We start from the raw sequence: 23,422 nt of genomic DNA, 5'->3' as shown, positions 1-23,422 counted from the left end.
TAGATAATTTATGTGCTACACAATTTGCCTCTTTATTACAATGTTATATGGAGATATTCTCTAAATCAAATCTAAAGCATAGGGACATTGGCCAATGCTTAACCCTTCTCTGCCGTCATCTTAAAAAAAATGAAAAAAAAAAAAAAGCTGCGTGGGCTGGGCCGAATAGACGGCCGAAGAAACCAAAAATGGTGAAGCTGTGAAGCACCAGTGCCCCAACAAATGGCGGCGCCGGTGAGGTCGGTGCTCCCCGTCGTGCTCCTCGGCTGCGGCGGCGTCGGCCGCCACCTCCTCCGCCACATCCTCTCCTGCCGCCCTCTCCACGCCAACCAGGTACGTACCTCGTCTGACCGCCCCTCCCTCTCCCCCTCCTCTCCGATTGGATGCTCTCATCGCCGATACTTGTATAGGGCGTCGCCATCCGGGTGCTCGGCGTCGCCGACAGCTCCTCTCTGCTCGTCGCCGACGACCTCCACTCCAACGGCTTCGACGACGCGCTCCTCGCTGATCTCTGCGCCGCCAAGTCCGCCGGCTCGCCCTTATCTTCTCTGCTCTCTCGAGGTATCCCCATTCTATTTCGTTATTCCTTTTTTTTCTTTTTTAGAATTCTCCATAGCTTACTTTGTCATGAATTTGCATTTGTACACGTGACATGTAAAGTAATGGATGGTTGGATTGTGCAATTTTCAGGGCAATGTCAGCTATTCAACAACCCTGAGGCTAGGAGGAAAGTCATTGACACTGCCAGCGTTCTTGGGAAAACAACTGGTCTGTGATCCTTTTCCCTAAGCAGAATACATTGCCGGTTAAGTTTTTTAAAATTTTCTATGGGATAGAAACCAGTGGGGAAAAAGATGGAATCTTTGATATGCTGTATGATTGTTGATTAGTTCTTTTTTTTTTAAAAAAAAAAGGAGTATTAATATCTTCTTCGGTTCTTATCTTACAATCCTTTTTGCAGGTCTTGTACTAGTTGATTGTTCTGCAACTTATGATACTGTTGGCATGCTAAAGGATGCCGTGGATCGTGGATGTTGTGTTGTATTGGCAAACAAGAAACCGCTTACTTGTGCTTATGTAATGTCCTCCTTAAGTCTTCCATCTGGTATGTTTTTGTCATTTTGACATGCTTACCAAATGTGTTTTTTTTTTCATGCAGGAGGATTTCGAAAAGTTGGTTTCCAACTTCCGTCGCATAAGATTTGAATCTACTGTATGCATACGCCACTAGTAATTCCTTCGTTTCACTATTGAATGTTATTATATTTGTTTTTCATGGAAATTCTTTCCTTTATTTGATCTGGGATTGTATGATATGACTCTGGCCATATGATTAAGCACAGCCTTTTTTTGGCAGTTTCTTTTATTATTACAAAGGAGTTGAGGGTCTCTGCTGATATTTACTATTCCTACTCTTAGGTTGGAGCCGGTTTGCCTGTAATAGCTTCTGTGACCCGTATTATTGCCTCTGGAGATCCAGTTTCTCGTATTGTTGGCAGTCTGAGTGGTACACAGTTATTATCTTATTTGTTTGTAAAAGGTGTTTGTTTTCCAAATAGCAGAGCAATACCACTTCCATTCTATGATTCTGCAGGTACACTTGGTTATGTGATGAGTGAGCTGGAGGATGGAAAGAGATTTAGTGAAGTTGTGAAAACTGCCAAGTCTCTTGGCTATACAGAACCAGGTCTAAAAATTTATTCATTCATTTGACATTATAACATCAATGTGTACTCAGTATTCATTCCTTATCTGTAATTACAGATTTCATGTTTACAGAAAGTCTACTGATGCTTGTGATAAGTGCACTTACTCAGTTGTTTAATTTTGGTAGATCCACGTGATGATCTCAGTGGGATGGACGTAGCTAGAAAGGTTAATTTTTCATCTGATGAATTACATGCTACTCTACATAATTCACTTTATCTGTGCCTTTGTTAACCATTGCCACAATTTTATTCTACTCCTAAGTCCATGAACTAATATATCATGAGCTGCTGCTGTGTATCTATTTTTTGTGCTTAATTGTATCATACTATGATTTGATCCAAAATATATTCAGTACCACATCAATATCATAAATACTACAGTTCAGGAAGGCCTATATCATGCACTGACCCTATTTGGAATTTCAATAATAACCTTGCAAATAGACATTGGCATAAGGGAGGTTTATGTTCAGGTTCAGATGTTTTATTTGATTATTTCATTCTTTGTCAATTAGGTGATGAGGTCTAACAAGTTCATCTTTGAATGCAGGCATTGATCTTAGCTAGGCTTCTGGGGCAACGGATCAGCATGGAGAATATTAATGTATGCATATAATTAATCTTGATGGTATTTGTTCTAATGTTTTGTGTAAACATAGCTTGGTGTGCACGGGCTTATGTTTTCGCTAACATAAATGAGGCTGGTAGCAAGTGTTTTCCTGTTATTCTGGCTGTTCAAAAAAAACCTAGTTGGTTTAAAATGATACATTTCTTGTTGATACCATTCTTGGTGATAGTTTGCAAGCATTACTTGGAACCATCCTTTTCTCTTTAGTTCTACTTCTATAATATCTTGGCACATGGATTCTATGGATAAGGACAGACACTCTTCTACAATATCAGGTCACTGGATATCACCATAGATTTGTGTTCAGGATTATTGGGGATCCCGATGAATTATACACCTTATGTATCTTATAGTCTGAAAATGAAATGAATGTCCTCCAAATCTTGGAAGTTGTTATTTAGTTTATGTAGCCATTAGCTTTGTTGAGTGGCCGCTAGTTCAGTTGTTTTCTATGATACAAGACCTTTGATTTTGAGATATTTTAACCCCTAAATCACTTATTCAGAAATTTTCTAATCATGCATAGCCTATTTATGCACATGTTCTGTTGTACATCCCTGTTCATAGAAAAAAGATCAGGTCTGCTAAGTTTTTGTAATCATCTTCAGGTTGAGAGTTTATACCCCAGTGAATTTGGACCTGATGCAATGTCCACAAAGGACTTCCTTGAAAGTGGTTTAGTACAGCTTGATAAAAGCATTGAAGAAAGAGTAAAGGCAGCATCTTTGAAAGGAAATGTTCTTCGCTATGTCTGTAAGATTGAAAGCACAGGGTACGTATCCTTTTATTGTGCTATGCCCATCTGAATCACTAAGTAGTGTTTTGATACTCAAAGCATACTATTGTCAGAGACACGTAGGCCTATTCTGTGCATTTTGTAAAGGTACTTTTAATGGTAGTGTAGACTGTAGAGTAACATCCCCATTTTGTAGGTGCCAAGTGGGCCTTGAAGAACTCCCGAAAAACTCTGCACTGGGAAGGTTGAGAGGAAGTGACAATGTGGTATGCTAATCCTTTTTTTTCCTTTCTCTATTTCTATTTTATTCAATGTCAAGCGGCACTGTGCAGTTGGTAGCCTTAAGGGCTGGTTATTTTCAGGTGAAAACAAAAGAGCCTACGAGTGTGAGCAGGGTCTGTATTGGCATACCATTCCCCATTTCTTCTTTGCGTTGTTCAAACGAGCTTGGAAGTTGGAACACTAAAACTACCAAAGACATTGTTTGTGTTGGCCTATAACACGTTAGAAGTAGATTGATGAAATCCATTTTTCTGTTTTGAGAGGATTAAAGAATGTTTGATATGTGACTTTTTACTGTTGGTAGAGAGTGATGTGAAACGTAAAAGTGACGCTGCTTTGTTCTTGGGCAGGTGGAGATATACAGCAGATGCTACGAGAGCGCCCCTCTGGTGATTCAGGGCGCTGGAGCTGGCAATGATACCACTGCAGCTGGAGTTCTTGCTGACATACTTGATCTCCAGGATCTCTTCCACAAAACGGCTTGAAACCTATGTCTTCTAGGTCGAACCGCAGAGTTGATTATGAGTCTTGTGACTTGTGGGGTTGTTTTGGTCACAGTATTACTTAAATAAATCTTGAGCAGATATCAATTTTTGCACTGTACGTAGAAGGTTTTTGAACAAATTTGGAAGTTGGAACCAATGAGCAGTGTCATCCTTTTGCTTATGGTTATGCTTATCTGTATGGCTTATTAGCAACTAAAATTTAATTTATAAGTAAAACTTTTATATACATATTCTTAGCAATTCAAAAGCAAATGATATAAAATAAACTATAATAAAAAAATCATATAATCAATTTTAAAATTAAATTTAAATTTTAAATTTTGAATTATAAGTATTAACATGAGTGAAACGATGGGGCTGCTCATTTATCTTACCTTGATTGTAAATTTGTGATCTGCAATGCCCATGCTTGAACTGCCTTTTAAAATTTATCATTACTGGATTTTGGCAAAGATGCGGAGACAAGAGTTGTCTTGCTGACAGGTGGGGCATATGTCAAGGATGGTAGTGGGCCCACCTGTCATCATCCGCACGAGTGAAGGAGATTTCAAACTAGCCACCCTTGCATTTCAAACCCGGAAAAACCCCCCCCTCTCGGTGTTGCTCACCCCGGCCGGCGGGCCGCCGCTCCAATCCACCACCCCTCCCATGGCGGCGGCCACCGAGCAGCACTGCGGCGGCGGCGGCGGCGGCGGCGACAAGGAGAAAGACCTCCTGTCGGCGGTGGTGGGCGACATCCGCTCCTACTCCGGCTCCGACCCCCTCCGCCCATGGCTCCGGTACACTCTCTCTCTCTCTCTCTACCACTCCGAATCGCTTCCCCTTCTCCTCCTTCTCGATGCATGTTGCTTGATGGATCGATTCGTTGTTTGCTAGGGGCATGAGGAAGATGGAGGCGGCGCTGCCGCCCGCGACGCTGCGGGCGAAGCTGCCCAGGTTCCTGCAGAAGTGCGCCCAGGAGTTCCAGGACGACGCCCGCTACCGCGACGATTCCCGCTACCTCCGCGTCTGGATCCAGCTGGTCAGCCACCTTCTTCTACATCCAGCCATCCGCCATATGCTTCCTTTCCTTTTTACTGATGTTGTCATATATAGTGGATTTCATTTCGTTGGGGATCTGTTGAGATAGCCTGAGAGGTTCATTGGCTGCAGTTCCACACCAAAATCAATTTGTTTGGGGCTCGAGCTTTGCCCTGTGCCAATTGAATCTACAGTAGTTCGATAGTGATTTCAATCCGATGTCCTCATTTCATACTATTGTTTGCTTGCTCATACTATAACTTGCATGTTACTCACAGCATGAATCTTTTGATAAGAATATTTTTTTATCTTATTATCTAGGCTTTGTTACGCACAACAGAGATCTTTTGATATGAATATTTTCTTGGACTGAAAGGTCCTAATGTGATCTTTGCATTTTTTTTTCAATGGTGTAGATGGACTATGTGAAAGATGCAAAGCCATTGCTAAAGAAGATGGAAAAGAACAGAATAGGCCTTAAGAGATCAGCATTTTATATGGCTTATGCACTGTATTATGAGAAGCACAAGAGGTTTGAGGATGCTGAGAACATGTACCGCTTGGGAACCCAGAAGTAAGATTTTTACCACCATTTTAGTTGCTGGTACCATATTTTGCGGTTATCATTGCTTAAAATTTAGTTCAACAACTACATCTCATATGTCCTAAAGGAAACATCTGATATGTAATGACACATAAAAAAAATTTCATGTACTCAATTCAATTGTCAATGGACGTATCTTAGATCCACCTACTGCAAACCAATGGAGTAACAAATCCTTGGATTGCAGTTTGCAAGTGAAACCTCACAATAAAATTAATATCAATACGAAGTACCTTGCAAATTAAAGGTAGGTACTTACCATTTATCAATGTATTCAATAGCCTTGCAGAGCCTGTTGGGGAGCTGCAGAAAGCACATGAACAATTTATTCGGCGCGTGGAACTATACAAGAGGAGGAAATCTAGAGTGCAGCAGGAACGAATGCCTAACAAGGTTCAGTCCATTGCTACATCAAAGAACGAAGTTGAAGGTACTTCTAAGTGGAAAAAAACATGTATCAGGCTATGCAAATCAATATTTTCTTATGTGACCAGTGTTACCTTTATCAAGCTTCTTACTGTTCGAAGCTTACTGATCAAGACTATGAAAGAAAAATACCTTCTTGGCAGCACTTTAACTATCATTATTCAAGATCCATACTTTTGAACTGTCTTTTTGCATATTTGTTGGTTGTTTCATGGAATGGTTCTTGATGTTGGAATATGTTGCAGGTCAAAGCAGAAGTTGTACAAAACCGAAGTCTAATCCAGTGCAAAGATCAGGAAGTGGTTCTAATCCTCATTTGGGTTTTCCGCATCCCTTAGGGCGTCCATTATCTAGAGGCACTTCAGGAGAAACAATGAGTTTGTCTCGTCATAATAGTGATGATACTGTAGTTGTAAGGTTTGTAGGCTCTGCATTGGTTGGGAAATCAGAAACTGAAGATGCATGCCATCATGGCCTTGTTGAACCCACTATAAACACTAAAGAGGCAATGGATGCTATCAGTAGCATGTTTTTGGAGCCATTGGAACCAGAAACTAAGCTCAAGAGGCGCTCAAATCGTGATAAACCAAGTTTTAGTCAGGAAGCAAGTGCATTTGAGATCTTTGTCGATGAAGATGAACCTAACAAGAGTGGACCCAGCAAACTCCAGGACAAAAACATGAAGCAGGATAATCCAAAGTTAAGTCAGCAGGCAAGCGCATTTGAGATCTTTGTAGATGAAGATGATCCTTACTGCAACAACCAAAATATGGTGCAGCATAGGCACTTTAATAAGAACACACAGGTAAATCAGAATGCAAGTGGATTTGAAATCTTTGTTGATGAAAATGAGGCTCATGGCAATGGTCGTAATGCCATGAGCCATAAGAGTAGTGGATGTCCTCCAAAGCCATTGCGTGATTCAAAGCAGCAAGCCAATTTTGACTTCCAGAAACCATTCGTGGGAGGGTTTGCAATACTGCCTGATGATGAAGATGAACAGCTTGAGAAAAATGATAATGGTGTTAAGATCAATTCTGGAACTGTGCAACTAACTGATGATAAGGACACTTCACTCTGTTCGAGACAAACTGATTCAAAAATAAGATGTGATGACTTACGTCCTGCAATATCTGGACTTCGAGAAGACACTGTCTTTCATAGATTTGTTGGATCAGCTGTTGTTGGAGAGCCTAAAGTGGAAAATGCTTGCCACCATGGGTTGGTCGAACCAACTGTCAATTTAAAGGAGGCTATGGATGATATAAATAACATGTTTGGGATACCACTGAACTTCAAAGGTGAGAAACCTAAAAACAAGAAAACCACTGCATTGTCAGAGAGAAAAGCGGCACTGCTCAGTGGTTTCTCCATATTAGCTGATGATGAACCAGGCGAAAATCCAGCAGCCCAAGTTAAACCAAGCAATGCTTCCAAATTTGAATGTCAGAGTGGTCTCTTTGAGCCCACTATTACTACCCGCGATGTGATGGCTGAGATCAATGACATGTTCGGAATGCCACTGGACTTCTAAGACTAGTGCTTAAATGGAACAGAATAACTCTTTTGACAGAAGAGTTTTCCTTTACCCTCTCACTCACTCCTTGAGAGTGAGGTAAGGTTCCCAAGATGTCAGAATATGAAATGAAGTGCTATGAAGTATATTGGTGCATTCTTGATGATAAGAAGAGCTTGGTTTTTTTTGTTGAATCCTTTGATGCACAGCTGTTGTGTCTAGTGAATATTTACATGAGTTATTGAAATTACAATTCTCAAAGCTTTATCTGATTCATATTTCCCTGATAAAATTTGAAGTGTAGCAAATGGGCATTAGTTTGCTGATTTATACTCTTGGTAAATGAGCACTATCTCCTTGAATTGCAAATGTATCTTACTTTTGATGCCCTGAGTTGTTTTGCTGTATCACTTAAATGAGAATTCCTTTTTCCCGCTGTTGATTGATCTCTAGAATTTCCTCCAGAGTGTATTTTTGCTAGCATCATCCAATCTGAATGCGGTATTGGGTTAACTGCTGCTTAAATATGATTATATTTTCCTATATTGTTTGTTCCACTGCTGTGTGATTCATGGTGTTAGTGAGCTGCAATCTCTGCATATTGAAACCAATCTCCTGTTGTAATTGTTTCCATTTAGTCTGTAATAAACATTTCTCCCTACTTTCAATTGTTGTTCTTCAGCTGGTTGATGATAACTACAGGTCTGGATACCATTACATACCCATGATTGATTAATTAATTTGTTAATCCCATCCTACCAAGGATCAAGGTAAGTATGAAAGAAAATATTGCAGGCGTAAATAAACTACTATACATTGTCAATTTCCATCAGATATATGTACAGGGTTACATGCTACAGAGAGACTGAAAGAAATTCTACATCAAGACGACGACGGCGAGGCGACATAAGGGAAATTCACATAGAACCCTAGGTTAGCAGTGGTGGATTCATGAGCGGCCCATGCTGATCGCAGCAAGCCGGCCGGCGATGTCCACTCCGGCGGGGGCACCCTCCTCCCTCGCCACGCGCAGCCCGGCGAGCCTCTCCGCGAGGCCGTCCAGTGCGGCCAGCGACTCCGTCACCGGGGAGATGGCGCCGGAGACGGCGGCGCAGGCGGCCTCGTCGAGGAAGCAGAGCGCGAACTCGTCTCCGCACTCCGGCTCCTCCCAGGAGAGCGTCTCGCCGTCCATCCTCTCGAAGGCGTCGCCCGGGAGGATCGGGTAGGCGAACACGATGCGCTGCTGGGCGCCGCCGTCGGGGCCGGAGTACAGGACGAGGGATCGGCCCTGCGGGCGGAGGAATCTGACGGCGGCGTAGGCGGCGCCGAGGTTGTGCCATTGGCCGCCGCCGGTGGCGGCGGTTGCTTGGCGGTGGAGGAGCTGGACTGGGTAAGCATCGGTCGCCATGGGAAGAGCTCGAGATAGGGGAGTGTTTCCGGAGGAAGACGAAGAAGGAGAGAGAGGTAATTAATTCATCGGCCTGTGCGACAGATGATCTCAGCCGTTGGATTTTGTTTAGGTCTAAACACTCTCCAAACCCGGGCACTAGCACCGTTGGATTATGTTTAGGCTTTAATACGGGCAAAAAAAGAATACCACCCGGGTTCAATTCTCGGATAAATGATTTGATCCATTCGGCCCATCTGAATTTTGGTAGCCGCCTACTACTCCCCACAAAATTTGAAAATTTGACCATTTCCGAAAACTAATTTCGCAAATGAACCGTGGCCAAAACTTATTTTGAAAATGATATTTTTTTCAGCGTCAAATCGTATGGCACTGAGTTTAGACACATCAGCGTCACATCAACTGGCGTTGAATGCTGTGTCACCGTGGATGGGAGGCTGAGTCGACGTGCCAACGTGCATTCAGCGCCGTACTATTTGGCGCTGATATGTCTAAGTTTAGTGCCATACGACTTGGTGTTGAACAAGATAATCATTTTTGAAATAAGTTTTTAGCCGCGATTTATTTGTGAAATTAGTTTTTGAAGGATCAAATTGTCAAATTTTGTGTACTACTCCCTATCCCAAAAAAAACTTAAAGTAGTATAGGGTAGAACATAATCTATTCTGTTTTCGTTGTACTGTATTATTTTCCATCATACATTAGGTTTGGTTTATTTAGAAGGAGGAAGTAACTCTCTATTTGGTATCAAGATCGTGAACCCGCAACTGAGTCGGTCGATTGCTTGGTGAGTTGATCTTATCGGTTCGTTTTTAGATCTTTATTATTGCCGTGTTTAATTAGTTGAATTAATTAAGTGATGTTTAAATATTTTGTAATCAAAATGATTCTTTGGTAAATGTACCAAAATTTTAAACTACCTATTCACAATGTATAAAGATAATAATTGACATTAAGGCCCTGTTTAGGATTATTATAATTTGAATTATTAGGAGTAAACTGAAACAAACAAGTAAATTATTATGATAGATTATTATAATCTATAAGCCAGGTTATTATAATCTAATAATCTCCTCTAGAGGAGCTTTTTTCGATTACTGGGTGGCTAAAGACCCACTACCCCTAGATGCCTCTAATAATTAAAAAAACAAACAACTCACAGCTTATTCTATGTTAACTTATTATAATCCAGCTTATAGTAATCTAGATTTAGATTACAATAATCTTAATCTGAAACAAACAGTGCCTAAGTTAGGGCCTGCATCCTATAAAAATCACATCAAAATAACATAGAAAAGAAGAAAGAGAAAGAGAGCGTATTTTATTTCATATGAGTGGTAGTGAAGGTATGACGAAGAGTTATAAAGGACCATTTTGTGGATGCTCGAATTATAAGGTACGGTGTGAAGTTTCTAACTCATCAAGGATCTTCAAGGTTATGCGTCTAAACCTAAAAAATAGAAAACGAAACGTGCAAATTATGGATTTAATTTTGACATAATTGTGTCATGTCGACTTATCACAAGATTAATAGGTATATATACATATAAGTCCTTTCAACCCTTTAATACTTTGTTCCCACACGACAGTACGTGGTCCTCCTGTTCATAACACCAAATATGAATATTATATCACAAATATATATTTAAGCCGTGAGTCCTTTTCTCCCCGTTCGATCTCTCTTGACTCTCCATCTTCTAAATATTGCTCGGCAGATTAGTTGTTACTCAATACAATACTCCCTTGCTGACAAGTGCCTGGAAATGAACAAAGACCCATATCTAACTTTCAAAGTTCAAACCACTTGCTGGTAATATACCAATAAAAGAACCCATGCTTGTGGCACCATGTACTACGGCGACAGTATGAGAGTATGTAAAAAGGCAAAAAAAATATAACTAAAATCTTTTATATTTATGTATACACATGATTAGCATCGCTCTTCAGCTCTTGCGTTGTGTGTTTTAGAGAGTGAGCGTGAGCATATACTCCCTCTGATTTTAATATATAGACGATGACATTAATTTTTGGTTTGACGTTTGATCATTCGTCTCATCTAAAAACTTTATAGAAGTGTCCTTTTTTATTGTAAGATGCTTTACCAATTAATAAAACTTTAAGCATGACTTATACTTTTATTTTTTTATGTATATTAACAGTAAATATTTTGAATAAGACACATGATCAAACTTTATACCAAAAGACAATAACAGCATCTATTTAAAAACGGGGTGATATCTAGACTTCTATAAAAGGTAGCGGTAAGGAAAAAGGCAATGGGCTAGATGACCTACATGTTAACCACCGTTACCACCAACTCATTATTTTTTTTGTTAGTATCAAATATATGCAGAAATCATGATGATTTTCTTTAACTTTAATCCCATTGTGATATACACACAGTATACAAGTAAGTGGGATATTGTAGGAAGCACGTGGGATATTGTAAATATGAGAAAAATGATGTGATTGATCGACTCCATTAAAGTGGGAGCGGGGCTGAGACAACGTGGAACTACAAACGCCCACAAGATGCAAGATACACGATCATCTATCATTCACATCATTATTATGATCGATGGTGCATAAATATGGCACTAATAATATAATTCCTCGTGACCTGCCGTGTGATGCACTGATAATATACTAGTGATGAACTCCTGTATATCTGCACAATTTCTACAGGAGCCCTGGATTGCATGATCTGTCATTATATGTTTTGCTACCAAACTATATATATCATAATAAATAAATGCAATTTGGAATATTTTTCATTCTTATATTAAAAGGTCATGTACATCTATATATGGATTTTATTTCATCATTTACAATATTTTAAACTACACATGGAGTTATAGGCTGCACGTACAGACATTGCTGACCTTTGGCCTATCAATTGGGGTCTCGATCACTCTCACTGTGCCTATATATGCATGTGGGCATTCTGGCAAATAGTTTTTGGATGAAGCTAGTGGACCTACCATCGTATATACTAGGTGATACCCCGCGCTTTCCTGCGGGATTTATGGATGAGTATATGTTAAATATTGTCGAAATGATGAAAGTTAAAATATTGAGAAATAATATGAGGAACATGATTTGACATATACATGTCGATCTTTATAATATAATAAAATAGGCTAGAATAGTAATTGCTAGTGAGTGAAGATGTGATATACTTATATGGGATTTTAAATTAATGAGCTAAAATAGTAATTGCTAGTGGGTGATGATGTGGCATACTTGCATGTTGAGCTTTAGCTTCTAATAATTGTTAGTGGGTACTATGTAGAAAGTATATATATGCACAGTATGAGAACATATACTCCATCCGTCCTACACAGACTCCAGTTTTGGATTTCTATGTCTAACGTTTGACCATCTCTATTTTTTAAAAAAAATAAAAAAGTAGTTACACATAAAATACTATTTATGTTTTATCATCTAATTACAATGAAAATAATAATTATAGAAAATTTTTAAATAAGACGAAGAATCAAACGTTATATTGAAAACTAAAAAAAAAATGGAATTTGTGAGACGGAGGGAGTATATCTCAAACACGTTGTTCCATTTTAGACCACGTACAGAGGGGATCATTGAGACAATGTAACGTTCTGAAAGTGCTGACACTGCTTTTACACAACAAAATGCGCATGTCTGAGGTAACTTTTAAATTCTGAGAAACGAGTGGTAGGAATCTTGAGAAGCTAAGAAAATTAGCTTATGGTATTACTTTATTTTCTTTCTAGATTCTACATCTACTTTTTAAATTTTCGATCAAAAGTTATGGTTTGGAAAGCTTCAGATTTTAGAATAACCGTAACTGTCAGAAACTCCCAAATAGACTCAATATATCATTTGAGCTTCATGTAAAATGACTAACCTGATTATATATGGCCTTGGGGTTTTATATCTCTCTGAACTTTAATCAGCTAGCTATAGGTGTCTTCAACCATAATTTGCTATTCAGCTTAATTATCATCCGTAGCTAAAATTTAAATGTTAATTTAAAATTTATTTTAAAGTTGATTGTGATGTTTTTTTACCATAGTTTATTCAACGTATATTGGTTTTTTAAGTTGCTAAGAGCACATATATAAAAGTTTTACACATATATTATTTTTTAAGCCGCTAATAAGTGTTATGGCTTATAATCAATCATCTTTAGACAAAAATGATGGGAGTGCATCCTTCCTTAGAATCGGTTCCGATTTTTATATATCTTTAAATAGATGTTGCGTGTACAATAAATTTCCCATTTTATGTAATTCAGAAATATATTTTTATTTTTGGATTAATATGTCTGAAATTCAAAAGTCATATTTACCAAGTTGTATGTGGAACAAAATCTTAAAAATTTACTGTTTATATGTTAAAAATTCCCAAAGTCTGAATTTCCAAATATCAACTACTAGTAATTTGCAATAGATTTAAAAAAATAACTAGCTAATAATTATGTTATTGTGGGAATGAGCTCATACAAATCGAATTGCTAATTCATTTTTTGTTGTTCCATGTTTTATTTGTTTATCACGGTAATTGGACTTATAGCATATTCTTTAATTAAATCCCAAATTTAAAAAATTGATAGGATAGATTAATATGTGATATATCGATCACTACACAAATATGCAAGTTTGAAATTGACTTCTAGGAGCTGAAAAAAATATAATTGTGACCACACGTATACTTAGGAAGATCGAATTTAAACTTACATATTTGTGATATATAATATATCAATCTATCTTACTATTTTTATAAAAAAATCATAACTATTGGATGGTATGCAATAACTAGGAGACATATCCTCTCGAGGGATTAAAAATCCATTTCCCAAGAGTGCCCAAGTTTTTACCTTTTCCATTTTGTTTTTTTAATGTAAACCTGTTGTAAATATCCCAATGCTTACACTGCTGAAGAATGCCTCATCAGTCCCGGTTTGTAACCCCTTTTAGTTCCGGGTTATGCGTATGCGTATTCTCGAAACTCAGGTGAATGGTTGAAGCTTTTTTTTTCTACTTTTCCGGTTAACACACAAATTTTGTATGTAGTAAGAGTTATATATAGTTGGACAGATAAATTGCTTACGGTAAGAAATGCCTAGAGAAATTAAGTCTGCGTTTAAATCCACGGGTGTAAAATTTTAGCGTATCACATCAAATATACGGACACACATTTGAAGTATTAAACGTAGTCTAATAACAAAACAAATTACAGAATCCGCATGTAAACCGCGAGATGAATTTATTAAGCCTAATTAATCCGTTATTAGCAAATGTTTGTTGTAGCTCATGGCGCAATTAGACTTAAAAGATTCGTCTCGCAATTTACACGTAATCTGTGTAATTAGTTATTTTTTCGTCTATATTTAATACTCCGTATATGTGTCCAAATATTTAATGTGATAGGATGTAAAATTTTATGAAGGGATCTAAACACGGCCTAAGTTAGTCATATCCATGGGTGGTTTGCATGGGAGAAGTCAGTGCCTTTTAAATTAGACACAGTGAGACCAAGCAGTAGTACGTACAGGTTGGAGCTAGCTATACAGACATACAACAGTCTTTCTTGCTAGCTTTAAGGTGTGGCCGTGTCATTGTCACTGATTCATGTGATGCTGTTGACAGAAAGAGAAAGCATCCTACATACAGACAGATCGATCGATCGATCGATAACCAGATCAACTGACTTGCTAGAAAGTGAAAGTAAATCATCTCATCGATCGATCAGAAAGTGGCTTACATCAGAGATAGCAAGTGAAAAGGAGCTCACTCACTCCCAGTCACTCAACTCCCAAAGTCCCCAGTCTCCTAGCTATATATATCTCTACACTCAAGCACACTGTCGGAAGCTCAGGTAGCACAGAGAGAGACGATCGATCGATCGATCAGCTAGCTGCAGCTTCCAGAAAGAGTAGTTAGCTCGATCGATCGATCCGGGAAGGAAGTATCAGAGTTAATTAGTGAGTGAGGAATTGTAGCCATGGGCCGGCCGCCGTGCTGCGACAAGGAGGGGATCAAGAAGGGGCCATGGACGCCCGAGGAGGACATCATCCTCGTCTCCTACATCCAAGAACACGGCCCCGGCAACTGGAGATCGGTTCCCATCAACACTGGTACGTCCTAATTCCCCAATTCTGTGTAGTTTCTTACTTTCTTTTGTAGATGAACTATAGCTAGCCAAGTAGCCATGGTGATCGATGATGAACTGAGAAGAAGCGGATGGATGCAGGGCTGATGAGGTGCAGCAAGAGCTGCAGGCTGCGGTGGACGAACTACCTGCGGCCGGGGATAAAGCGCGGCAACTTCACGGCGCACGAGGAGGGGATCATCGTCCACCTCCAGTCGCTGCTCGGCAACCGCTGGGCCGCCATCGCCTCCTACCTCCCCCAGCGCACCGACAACGACATCAAGAACTACTGGAACACCCACCTCAAGAAGAAGCTCGCCGCCGCCGCCAACTCCACTTCATCCTCCAACCGCCACCCCATCTTCGCCGACGCCACCTTCCCCTCCGCCGCCGGCGGTAGCCACACGGTGAGCAGCAACTCCGATGTCACCCAGATGGCAGCCATTGCTAGGCGCTCCCCCTTCGCCGACTGCCCATCCTCCTCATACGCCTCCAGCATGGACAACATCTCCAAGCTGCTCGACGGCTTCATGAAGACCAACTCCCCGTCGCCGCCGCCGCCACCGCTGCAGCACTATGACGGCGGCTATTACGACGACGTCAAGCCCGCCGTCGATGTCGGCGGCAACCCCTTGCTGTCGTCCTTCGACTGCATGTCCGGCGCCGACCTGGACTGCTGCTTCGACGTTCATCAGCAGCACCAGCAGCAGCAGCCGGCGTCGTTCATGGAGTACGGCGGCTATGGCGGCGGCTACGGCGACGAGAGCAAGCAGCAGCTGATGAACCAGGCAGCGCCGCCGCTGTCAACGATCGAGAAGTGGCTGTTCGACGAGGCGGCGGCGGAGCAGGTCGCCGACCTCATGGACCTCTCAGACGGTTGCTGCTCCGTCCCAATGATGTTTTAATTAGCTCAAGTAATGAAAGAAAACACTGTCACATTCGATACGTATACTGTGCACATCAATAATTAATTTTACATTAATTAGCTAGATGCATGTCTAGGTTAAACTATTGTTGTTACTATACTTGAAGCTAGAAGATTTGTTTTATTTGTAGTTTTGGATGTGTGACCGGTTGTACGTGTGTCACTTGCATCAAACGTCAGCACAAGAATAAGAGATATCAACAGGAATTAACAGGTGTGATTATATATGTAAGCATGATGTAACTCATCAAGATTATTTCTTATTCATTTTTTCGAATGAATTCATAAAATTATTTCCACAGAGTGTCTCCAGTAGCCAACCTATCATGCACAAAGAGCTGGAATATTGGAATATAATATCGTTGTCAAAATCCCTATGCAATCCATTATTGTTAGACTCCTGTTTGGATTAAAGAGGTCTTTAAAATGACAATCTTATCTTCCTTTCCTAATTCTTAATTTCTAGTTTCCACAATTTCAGCAATGTTAGATGGTAATTGGACTACTCTCATAATGTATAAAGTTCACTTTAGAGGTTTAATTAAGACTCACGTTTATGTCTGCATTGTGGCTGCCCTAAGGAAGTGCCAGAAGGTACCATATTTTCTAATGTAAAATTTGATATCTCTTATATTTCTGGTATCAAGAGATACGAAAATTTGCGTTAAAAAATTTTGGTGCCTCTTAAGATTATAAAATTTCTCTACTAACAAAGTAATAAGTGCTCCTTCTTGTCTCAAAACAAAATTATTTTGAATGTTTTTAAAGTCAACATTATACAAATATGGCTATCTAGTTCTTTAGCAGAAATTTTACAAAATTACATGTGTAATACTAAAAAAGATATTGTAAATATGATTTTTTATGGTCAAAGTTAACTCGTGTTGAGTGCACACCTTTTAAAACGACTGTGAGACCAGAGGGAAATGGTGAAAGTTCCAGTTTATTTTTTGTTCCTGAATGGAGTGGGCTGGTGCAATGATTTATGAAACAGTTTCTTCGTCCTCTTATGTACTTGCCGTATGCCCATATGAATGCAGATACTATACTATTCTTACAAAGCAGCTGCGGAGAGAAGAAGCTTAAACAGACTCCTTACCTGTCGGCAACTGTGTTGGTCCCCCGATCACATTCAATGCAAACGAAATCAGCTCCCAACTTTTTTTTCTTGCCCTGTTCTCATTCATTGAGTGCAAAGATAAACAGTGCCCTAATCTTTCATTTAATGCCGGACCTATCCTGCAAATTACACCAATGTTAGGGCAATTGGACAGGTCAGGTCCCTCTCTATGAGTATGTTTTTGCAAATAGCTAGGCTTCAGAAACTTGTGTGTTGATGGTGCATAGCTACTCTAGGTAGTCATCAGCATCACAGCAAATGCAGCGTTAGCTTGTTAAACATCAACTAAAACTCATAGATGGTACTGCACTACTGAGAATAGTGGTCGATGTCCAGCAAATTGAGTGATTATACCTGATTATGACATGGCCTGTGTCGTGTCTCTCTCTGTTACACGTCCCTTTTATGCTAACCTGCAGAATCCTCTGCTTCTGCCTAGTGAACCTGCTTCAGTGTACAAATTACAAACTCCAGATCGCCTATTATATTGTACGTAAGACGAGAGGAAAACCTGGCATTGCATGAACAATTAAGCTGACGAAGTCTCAACCTGCCCTAGCCTGGCTCGGTGATATTCTCAACTGCCTGACGCCAATCAGCTACTTCCTCCGTTTCACAATGTAAGTCATTCTAGCATTTCCCACATTCATATTGATGTTAATGAATCTAGACATATATATCTATCTAGATTTATTAACATCAATATGAATATGGGAAATGCTAGAATGACTTACATTGTAAAACGGAGGGAGTAGCTTTGTACAGCAGCTATGTGCTTTTTTGTGTTCCAGCCCCAGATCAGGCAGGCTTTGGACCAGCGGGGTGAGGCCGACCAGGTTACATTTTTCCTGGCCCAACCACATCCAACCATGCTGGCATTGCTGCCATAGTGCCATGGTCCATAAGAAGCACATTTGATACCTTCATGGAGTTCTTCAACAAATGCAGGACTCCAATCCTTCAGTCCTGCCAAGAAAGGAAAGCATTATGATCAGCCATACCGGTTCAGAAAGAAAAATACTCTCAAGATCTCCAGATATTCAAGTGATTCAAGTCTACTAATTCAAAACATCTGGAATTCTGGAAGTAACTAAATTTTGTTGCATAGTTTGTATAGAGTTGATCGAAGGCTTGGCCATAATTACTGTATGTTCAAATCACCCTGTAAAATGATCTCTCCAGAAAAAGAAAGTAATGCTTAAATGCTTAATAGTAGAAATTAGAAAAAGGAAAGGAACTGCAATTCTTGACAACATGGTATTGAGTGGAAGTATACATCTCAGTCTTCATGTATCCATCAGAGTAGATACGGGACCAAGGCAGTACAAATATAGCTCACGTGTAATTAAGAGTTGCCAAGGGAGTGTGCCATGACAACCAACCGGCAGCTACCATAAGTATGAGAGGTCTATCTGTGTAACCTCGGGGGAGTACATAGACAAGCTCAATTCATTCTTCCAGGAAGCATCCTGTAGCACAACAGTAACCAGGAAAATGTAAGCATTAGTCTTGTCAAATTAAGAACAATTGACACATCATATGCATTTTGTGACAGAAAGTAAAACCGACGTTCAGTTCTGAAAGTGGAGGTAGTGCTACTGGTGTATGAACAAAATCCATTCCAAAAAGATAAAGATCAGTGGTAGTCAACAGCCAATAGCATGGCAGTCTAACTGCAAAACTATACCTCAAAGTAGTTCATCGACACTAACAGCAAAAGCAGTCTTAATGTGTAGAGAACTAGTTCTTGACAAGTCCAAGTGCACATTCTGTAACTACTTCGTCAATTAGCAGGCATAAGTTGCCATCGTATTTCTGTCAGAATAATGGCACATACTTGAAGTAGAATTCTGTTGACACCGATTTGACCCCAGCTATAGGTATCCTGATGAGTATGTATACACAGCATATGAAAGGGACTCATACAATGTGTAAGAATAGTGTTGTTATCAGGTATTTAATTCATCTTTAATAGGCAGGTGTTGTAAAAAAGATCAAGGACCCAAATATTTTCATGCATCAATATTTTAATCAAGAAAGAATCTCAGGTAACTCAGGAATGGCTTCCAATCCAGATTTTGTAAAAAATGGATTTATATGACAAGGTAAAATCTATGTTAAACCTGACAACACAAAAGTGAGCATGGGTTAACTTATCTTTACATCTCCAAACCTTGCTAGAAAATCAAGTAAATGGTGACTAGCAAACTCCTAGCATTTTTTTTATAACCACACAATGGCACAAAAACTTACCACGTTACAATGTAAAACCAAATCAAGATGCCTAGCTGTGGATGAAATAGTCGGCTAGTTTATAATAGTTACTCAAGACATTAGAATCACCTTCTTAATTACTCAAGAAAATATTCACTCTGCTAATAGTTCCACTACTTTACTAGTCAAAATAACTCTGAGTAAAAAAAAAAATCAGCCACAGATTTTTGTACGTAGGAAGACAGTTTTAATTCAGTGTCTAATTGAGAGGGGGGGGGGGTCTGTACAGAGCAAACATTGCACCAGGACTTGATTCAAGACTAAATAGATTATATTGCCAATTTAAAGAGCATGGTGTTGTAAGTTGTTGTGTGTGCTGTGCGGTTGTTCAGCTGGCCGCAGGTAGTTGTTTTTCTTTTCCTTGTAACCCGTCTGAGTTTTTACTTCTACTTATTGAAACACAATTGGTAATTCTTATTCCGGTTTAGTTTAAAAAATAAGTAGATACATTTTGCCAGAAAAGTGTAAAATGGTACCATTGTACTAATTTTCCATTCCGTGGGGATGGTTAGTAAAAACTACTCCACTAAGTAACACCACCTAAATGCTTGACCCCACTTTCCATTGCCAAAACCATTAAATTTGCAACAAGGAGAGATATAACCATGACCTATGAGAAATTGATGGGGCATTTGCAAATTTGCCACCGGTTTTTTCAATTTTGCAAGGATGCCACTCGAATGACAGTTCTAGTGGCATTTTTGTAATTTTCTAGTGGCAGTTTTGCAATAACGATTCAAAGCAGTGGTAAATTTGCAATTGCCCCGAAATTGAAAGAACAAAAAATAATTGTTCATGAACTTTTCCAGAAGATCTATCCATTCAAAAATGAAAATATAACCAACTTTGTGAATTATATAGTATAGTACAGTATAGATATAGTTTCAGAGAAAAACACTAAGTGGTATGGAATATACATTACAAGATAATAATGTCGGCTCAGTCTATTATTCATAACATCGTTGCAGCAAGGACACCTTTAGGCAGTTCTTCAGTTTGTTCATATATTAGTTCACATGAAAGGACAAACCTACAGCATAATCATCACAAAGAGTGAGTAGCTTACCTCCCAACTACTAACCAAACTAGCACCACAAGGACCACCTCAGCAAGCCAATTCTTTTGCTATTGAGCATGACTGCCTGAACACCCTAGCTAATGCCTTCAGTAAAGACTTACAATCCTGTTACCTTGCTATTATAAGAATGTGATGTGCATCGTTCTTTTTAAACAAATATTGTCATGCTCAGAAGTAAGACTTCTTAAATGCGATAGCTAAAAAGAGCAAGAAGATCCACCATCAGTATATTCTGATGTTGCACATTGCTAATGTACCTTTTCTTCAAGAAACCTATAGTGCCATATACTTTGGAGTGGTTGCATAGAGTGCAATGCTTATCAGTAATCAATAATCATTTGGAGTTGTTGGATAAGTGGATGGATCTCGTATCTATCTGTACAGGTGACAACAAACTAGAAAGAGTACAAAGACAAAGATACAAGTTGAAGATGTCTATTCTCAGAAATAAATGTAGCTACATCTGCTATGATACACATGTTAGTATTTGAGGACTGCTAGCCAAAATTAATGAATATTCAAAAAATATGTGACGCTCTTACATACTTAAGATTGGAATTTAGTAGAGAAAGCTAGTATAACATAGAGCCGCAACAAGGTTGGTGCTTTCTAGTTACCTGGATTTTGATAACATACTCTGCATCTTATATAACATATCCAATACGATATGCCTCCATTCATGAAACATCGTTAATTTGTTAGGTAAGCCAACAATGTTTATTTATACCATAAAGCAAAGACAAAATAAACCATTTTTCAGAACCTTATTTGGTGCATCACATCTTAGGCAGATCTACATTTATTGGAGAGTTGTCCCGTAACCAACTATGCGATGCAGATTTTCCCAACGGTGCACTATCAATTGGCCTGATATGTGGTGGCACAATCCCTGTTACCCTGCTATATGTTCCAACAAAAATGTCAAGGTCCCATTCAAGAGCAGAGAGCTAGATTAAGATGTTGAACCATTTGGCATATCTAGTGTCCTCTGCAAGTAGAAAAAATGATAGATAGCACTATCTACTTGTTGGAAACATTAATATGAATTTATCATTTTAGGCATATGAGTTGATTGAGCATTTTGAGATAGGTACAACTACGATAGGTGACTGTCATGTGGTATATATGACCTGAGTCAGAAGAGATATCAGGGATTGGTCAGTTAACATTGGTTCCCAGAATCTCTACAACATTGAGAGTTTGGCCAGCTTCTTTGAGGACAAACCGAAAGTGGTTGAACTTTTGGTGGCTGACATCAAAGAAGAAGTTTCGATCTGGAGAGCGGCCGGTATTTTTGATAGCGAGGAGTAGCAACTTGGTCTCTAGCTCCCTGTAAATAGTTTTGTTTTTCTTCTGTTTCGGGGTCTTCCCCGACTCGGCAGTTTAATGTCGGTATACCTATATAACTCTCTTTTATCTTAATGAAATTTGGTCAGCGTCCTTCCGCCGACCCGGCAAAAGAGTTTGGCCAGCTGGAGCCAGTATTCCATCCATCCAGCGATGAACAATGGATTGTGCAAATTTTGCCACCCTTCGCACCACATTCTCAAGTGTCTTTAAGAAAATAACAAGAAATCAATAACCTGTAAACCCAATTGTTTTTTTTTCTCTCGAAACCATCAACTCCAAAATAGATTTGTTAAAAATAAAAGACTTAGCTTCAAGGAGACAAATCATAAGAGATTAAGAAAAAGGTTAAGGCCATTTTACAAGTAACTAAAAGAAATTAATTAAGAGCATCTGCATAAAAGGACAAATTGGAATTTTCTAACTCAATAGAAGGCCATTTCAACCAATATAAGAAAATTTACTGCCAGGGAATCTTGACCAATCAGTTGTGATTTTCGATTGGTTTATTATCAGTTAATAGGGATTTGACTTCTACTGTTGACTACTAGATGAATTCCATGAACACTTTTGATAAGACTTCGCGTAAAACAAGTAACGAGCATCATGCTCTTAGATCTGAGTGGAAGTTGTTGCATCATCAGCGTAGTGGTTCTTGAAGCTCAAGAGAACCAATGATGTATGTTTTCTAAAGAAAATGATGTGCAGTTGTAAATATAGAATAACAAATGCTGTTACGAGCATGCCTACTTTTAGTAGCCTTGTGCCTCGTCAATCAGAATTTAAAGGGAAACATCACACTAATTATTCCAGTCACATAGAATTAGCATAGGACCACTAATTGGTTGCAAGTCGTACAGGAATATAACTCTGAAATTTGAGCAATTATTTTGTGGTTTGGCGATTGAGAACGACCTACTTAACCTACAGGAGAACATCAGGTTCAGACCACATAAACAACACTAGCAAGGTATGGATAAACCTAGTTGAAAGTGGCTTTTCCGATTGATGGAAACTAAACACACATACAAAGCACTGATTTGAATTAACCGTTACCAATCAAAGTGATGATATGTGATAGCAACCGTATATGTATATGGTACCCTTTCCTACAGAAAGGACTCATACCAGCTGAGGGATTACATTGTTAGATGTCATGTCATTTTCAAAACTTGAACTTGTCCTTGTTGCATCAAATTCAGTTAAAAGGTTAGTCAACATACCCTTATCCTTGATCAGTGGACTAGGTCATTTTGGAACAAGCACATGAACTTATGAGCTATAAATGGGGAACATCATAGCAATTTCCGCGAATTATATGGGTGAATTTGGTTCAGGGAATGACGGAACTTTTGGAGAAAGGATGGTTTCTCCTTTTCTTTTCTGAAAGTTGAAGGGAATTTATCTTGACGCCCTGTATATATATCTAGAACGCTCGGTAAAATTTGTGTTACTGACCTACTGACGTGCAACGCAACAGAAAAGTTTATTTATAAAAGAGATAGAAATAATAAATGGAGGATGTTGAGTGGCTACCGGCAAAGTTTCCTGCGATGCTGGCGCGATCAAGCTTGGTCGATGGCGCCGGCGAGGCTGCGGATGACCGGATGGGCAGCCGGCGGCGGTCTCCTCTCTTTTCTCTTCCATCCCAAGGAGCAGCAGCGAAGCTGGAGAGAGAGAAAAAGGACAAAATGGGCCAAGAAATCTGCTC

At 39.4% G+C, this 23,422-nt stretch overlaps 4 protein-coding genes across 5 annotated transcripts; 3 read left to right on the top strand and 1 right to left on the bottom strand.

Moving 5' to 3' along the window:
* The first annotated feature begins 130 nt into the window (after positions 1-130).
* LOC127756491 (uncharacterized) lies at positions 131-4,021 on the top strand. 2 transcript variants are annotated; one of them, XM_052281831.1, is made up of 13 exons: positions 131-333; positions 411-561; positions 691-768; positions 962-1,077; positions 1,160-1,213; positions 1,420-1,507; positions 1,595-1,687; positions 1,835-1,875; positions 2,260-2,313; positions 2,946-3,109; positions 3,270-3,339; positions 3,436-3,468; positions 3,706-4,021. In XM_052281831.1, exons 1-13 carry the CDS (start codon positions 223-225, stop codon positions 3,838-3,840), a joined length of 1,188 nt encoding a protein of 395 aa, XP_052137791.1. In that variant the 5' UTR covers positions 131-222; the 3' UTR covers positions 3,841-4,021. The 2 variants fall into 2 exon arrangements, with proteins under 2 accessions (XP_052137791.1, XP_052137792.1); XM_052281832.1 differs by lacking the exon at positions 3,436-3,468 and having other exon boundaries at positions 133-333.
* Positions 4,022-4,189: 168 nt separating this feature from the next.
* LOC127756488 (uncharacterized) lies at positions 4,190-7,867 on the top strand. The gene is made up of 5 exons (XM_052281828.1): positions 4,190-4,640; positions 4,738-4,882; positions 5,298-5,455; positions 5,767-5,915; positions 6,157-7,867. The coding sequence occupies exons 1-5, from the start codon at positions 4,354-4,356 to the stop codon at positions 7,443-7,445; spliced, it is 2,028 nt and encodes a 675-aa protein (XP_052137788.1). The 5' UTR covers positions 4,190-4,353; the 3' UTR covers positions 7,446-7,867.
* Positions 7,868-8,141: 274 nt separating this feature from the next.
* Positions 8,142-8,900, bottom strand: LOC127756493 (uncharacterized). Its single transcript, XM_052281833.1, has one exon. The coding sequence runs from the start codon at positions 8,833-8,835 to the stop codon at positions 8,377-8,379; it is 459 nt and encodes a 152-aa protein (XP_052137793.1). The 5' UTR covers positions 8,836-8,900; the 3' UTR covers positions 8,142-8,376.
* Positions 8,901-14,619: 5,719 nt separating this feature from the next.
* LOC127756727 (transcription factor MYB60-like) lies at positions 14,620-16,098 on the top strand. Its single transcript, XM_052282105.1, has 2 exons — positions 14,620-14,953; positions 15,070-16,098. Exons 1-2 carry the CDS (start codon positions 14,821-14,823, stop codon positions 15,870-15,872), a joined length of 936 nt encoding a protein of 311 aa, XP_052138065.1. The 5' UTR covers positions 14,620-14,820; the 3' UTR covers positions 15,873-16,098.
* Positions 16,099-23,422: the final 7,324 nt, after the last annotated feature.

The sequence above is a fragment of the Oryza glaberrima genome, chromosome 12, assembly GCF_000147395.1.
Source record: "Oryza glaberrima chromosome 12, OglaRS2, whole genome shotgun sequence".
Taxonomy (NCBI): Eukaryota; Viridiplantae; Streptophyta; class Magnoliopsida; order Poales; family Poaceae; genus Oryza; species Oryza glaberrima.
This window is presented reverse-complemented; position numbering and strand designations above follow the sequence as displayed.

Excerpts from the sequence above, each read along its gene's own strand:
- LOC127756493 (XM_052281833.1), bottom strand. The coding sequence starts at position 8,835 with ATGGCGACCGATGCTTACCCAGTCCAGCTCCTCCACCGCCAAGCAACC.
- LOC127756491 (XM_052281831.1), top strand. The coding sequence starts at position 223 with ATGGCGGCGCCGGTGAGGTCGGTGCTCCCCGTCGTGCTCCTCGGCTGC. Across the intron at positions 769-961 it reads CGTTCTTGGGAAAACAACTG|GTCTTGTACTAGTTGATTGT; the intron begins GTCTGTGATCCT and ends TCCTTTTTGCAG. Across the intron at positions 3,469-3,705 it reads AGCCTACGAGTGTGAGCAGG|GTGGAGATATACAGCAGATG; the intron begins GTCTGTATTGGC and ends GTTCTTGGGCAG.
- LOC127756727 (XM_052282105.1), top strand. The coding sequence starts at position 14,821 with ATGGGCCGGCCGCCGTGCTGCGACAAGGAGGGGATCAAGAAGGGGCCA. Across the intron at positions 14,954-15,069 it reads ATCGGTTCCCATCAACACTG|GGCTGATGAGGTGCAGCAAG; the intron begins GTACGTCCTAAT and ends GGATGGATGCAG.
- LOC127756488 (XM_052281828.1), top strand. The coding sequence starts at position 4,354 with ATGTCAAGGATGGTAGTGGGCCCACCTGTCATCATCCGCACGAGTGAA. Across the intron at positions 5,456-5,766 it reads TACCGCTTGGGAACCCAGAA|CCTTGCAGAGCCTGTTGGGG; the intron begins GTAAGATTTTTA and ends TGTATTCAATAG. Across the intron at positions 5,916-6,156 it reads ATCAAAGAACGAAGTTGAAG|GTCAAAGCAGAAGTTGTACA; the intron begins GTACTTCTAAGT and ends AATATGTTGCAG.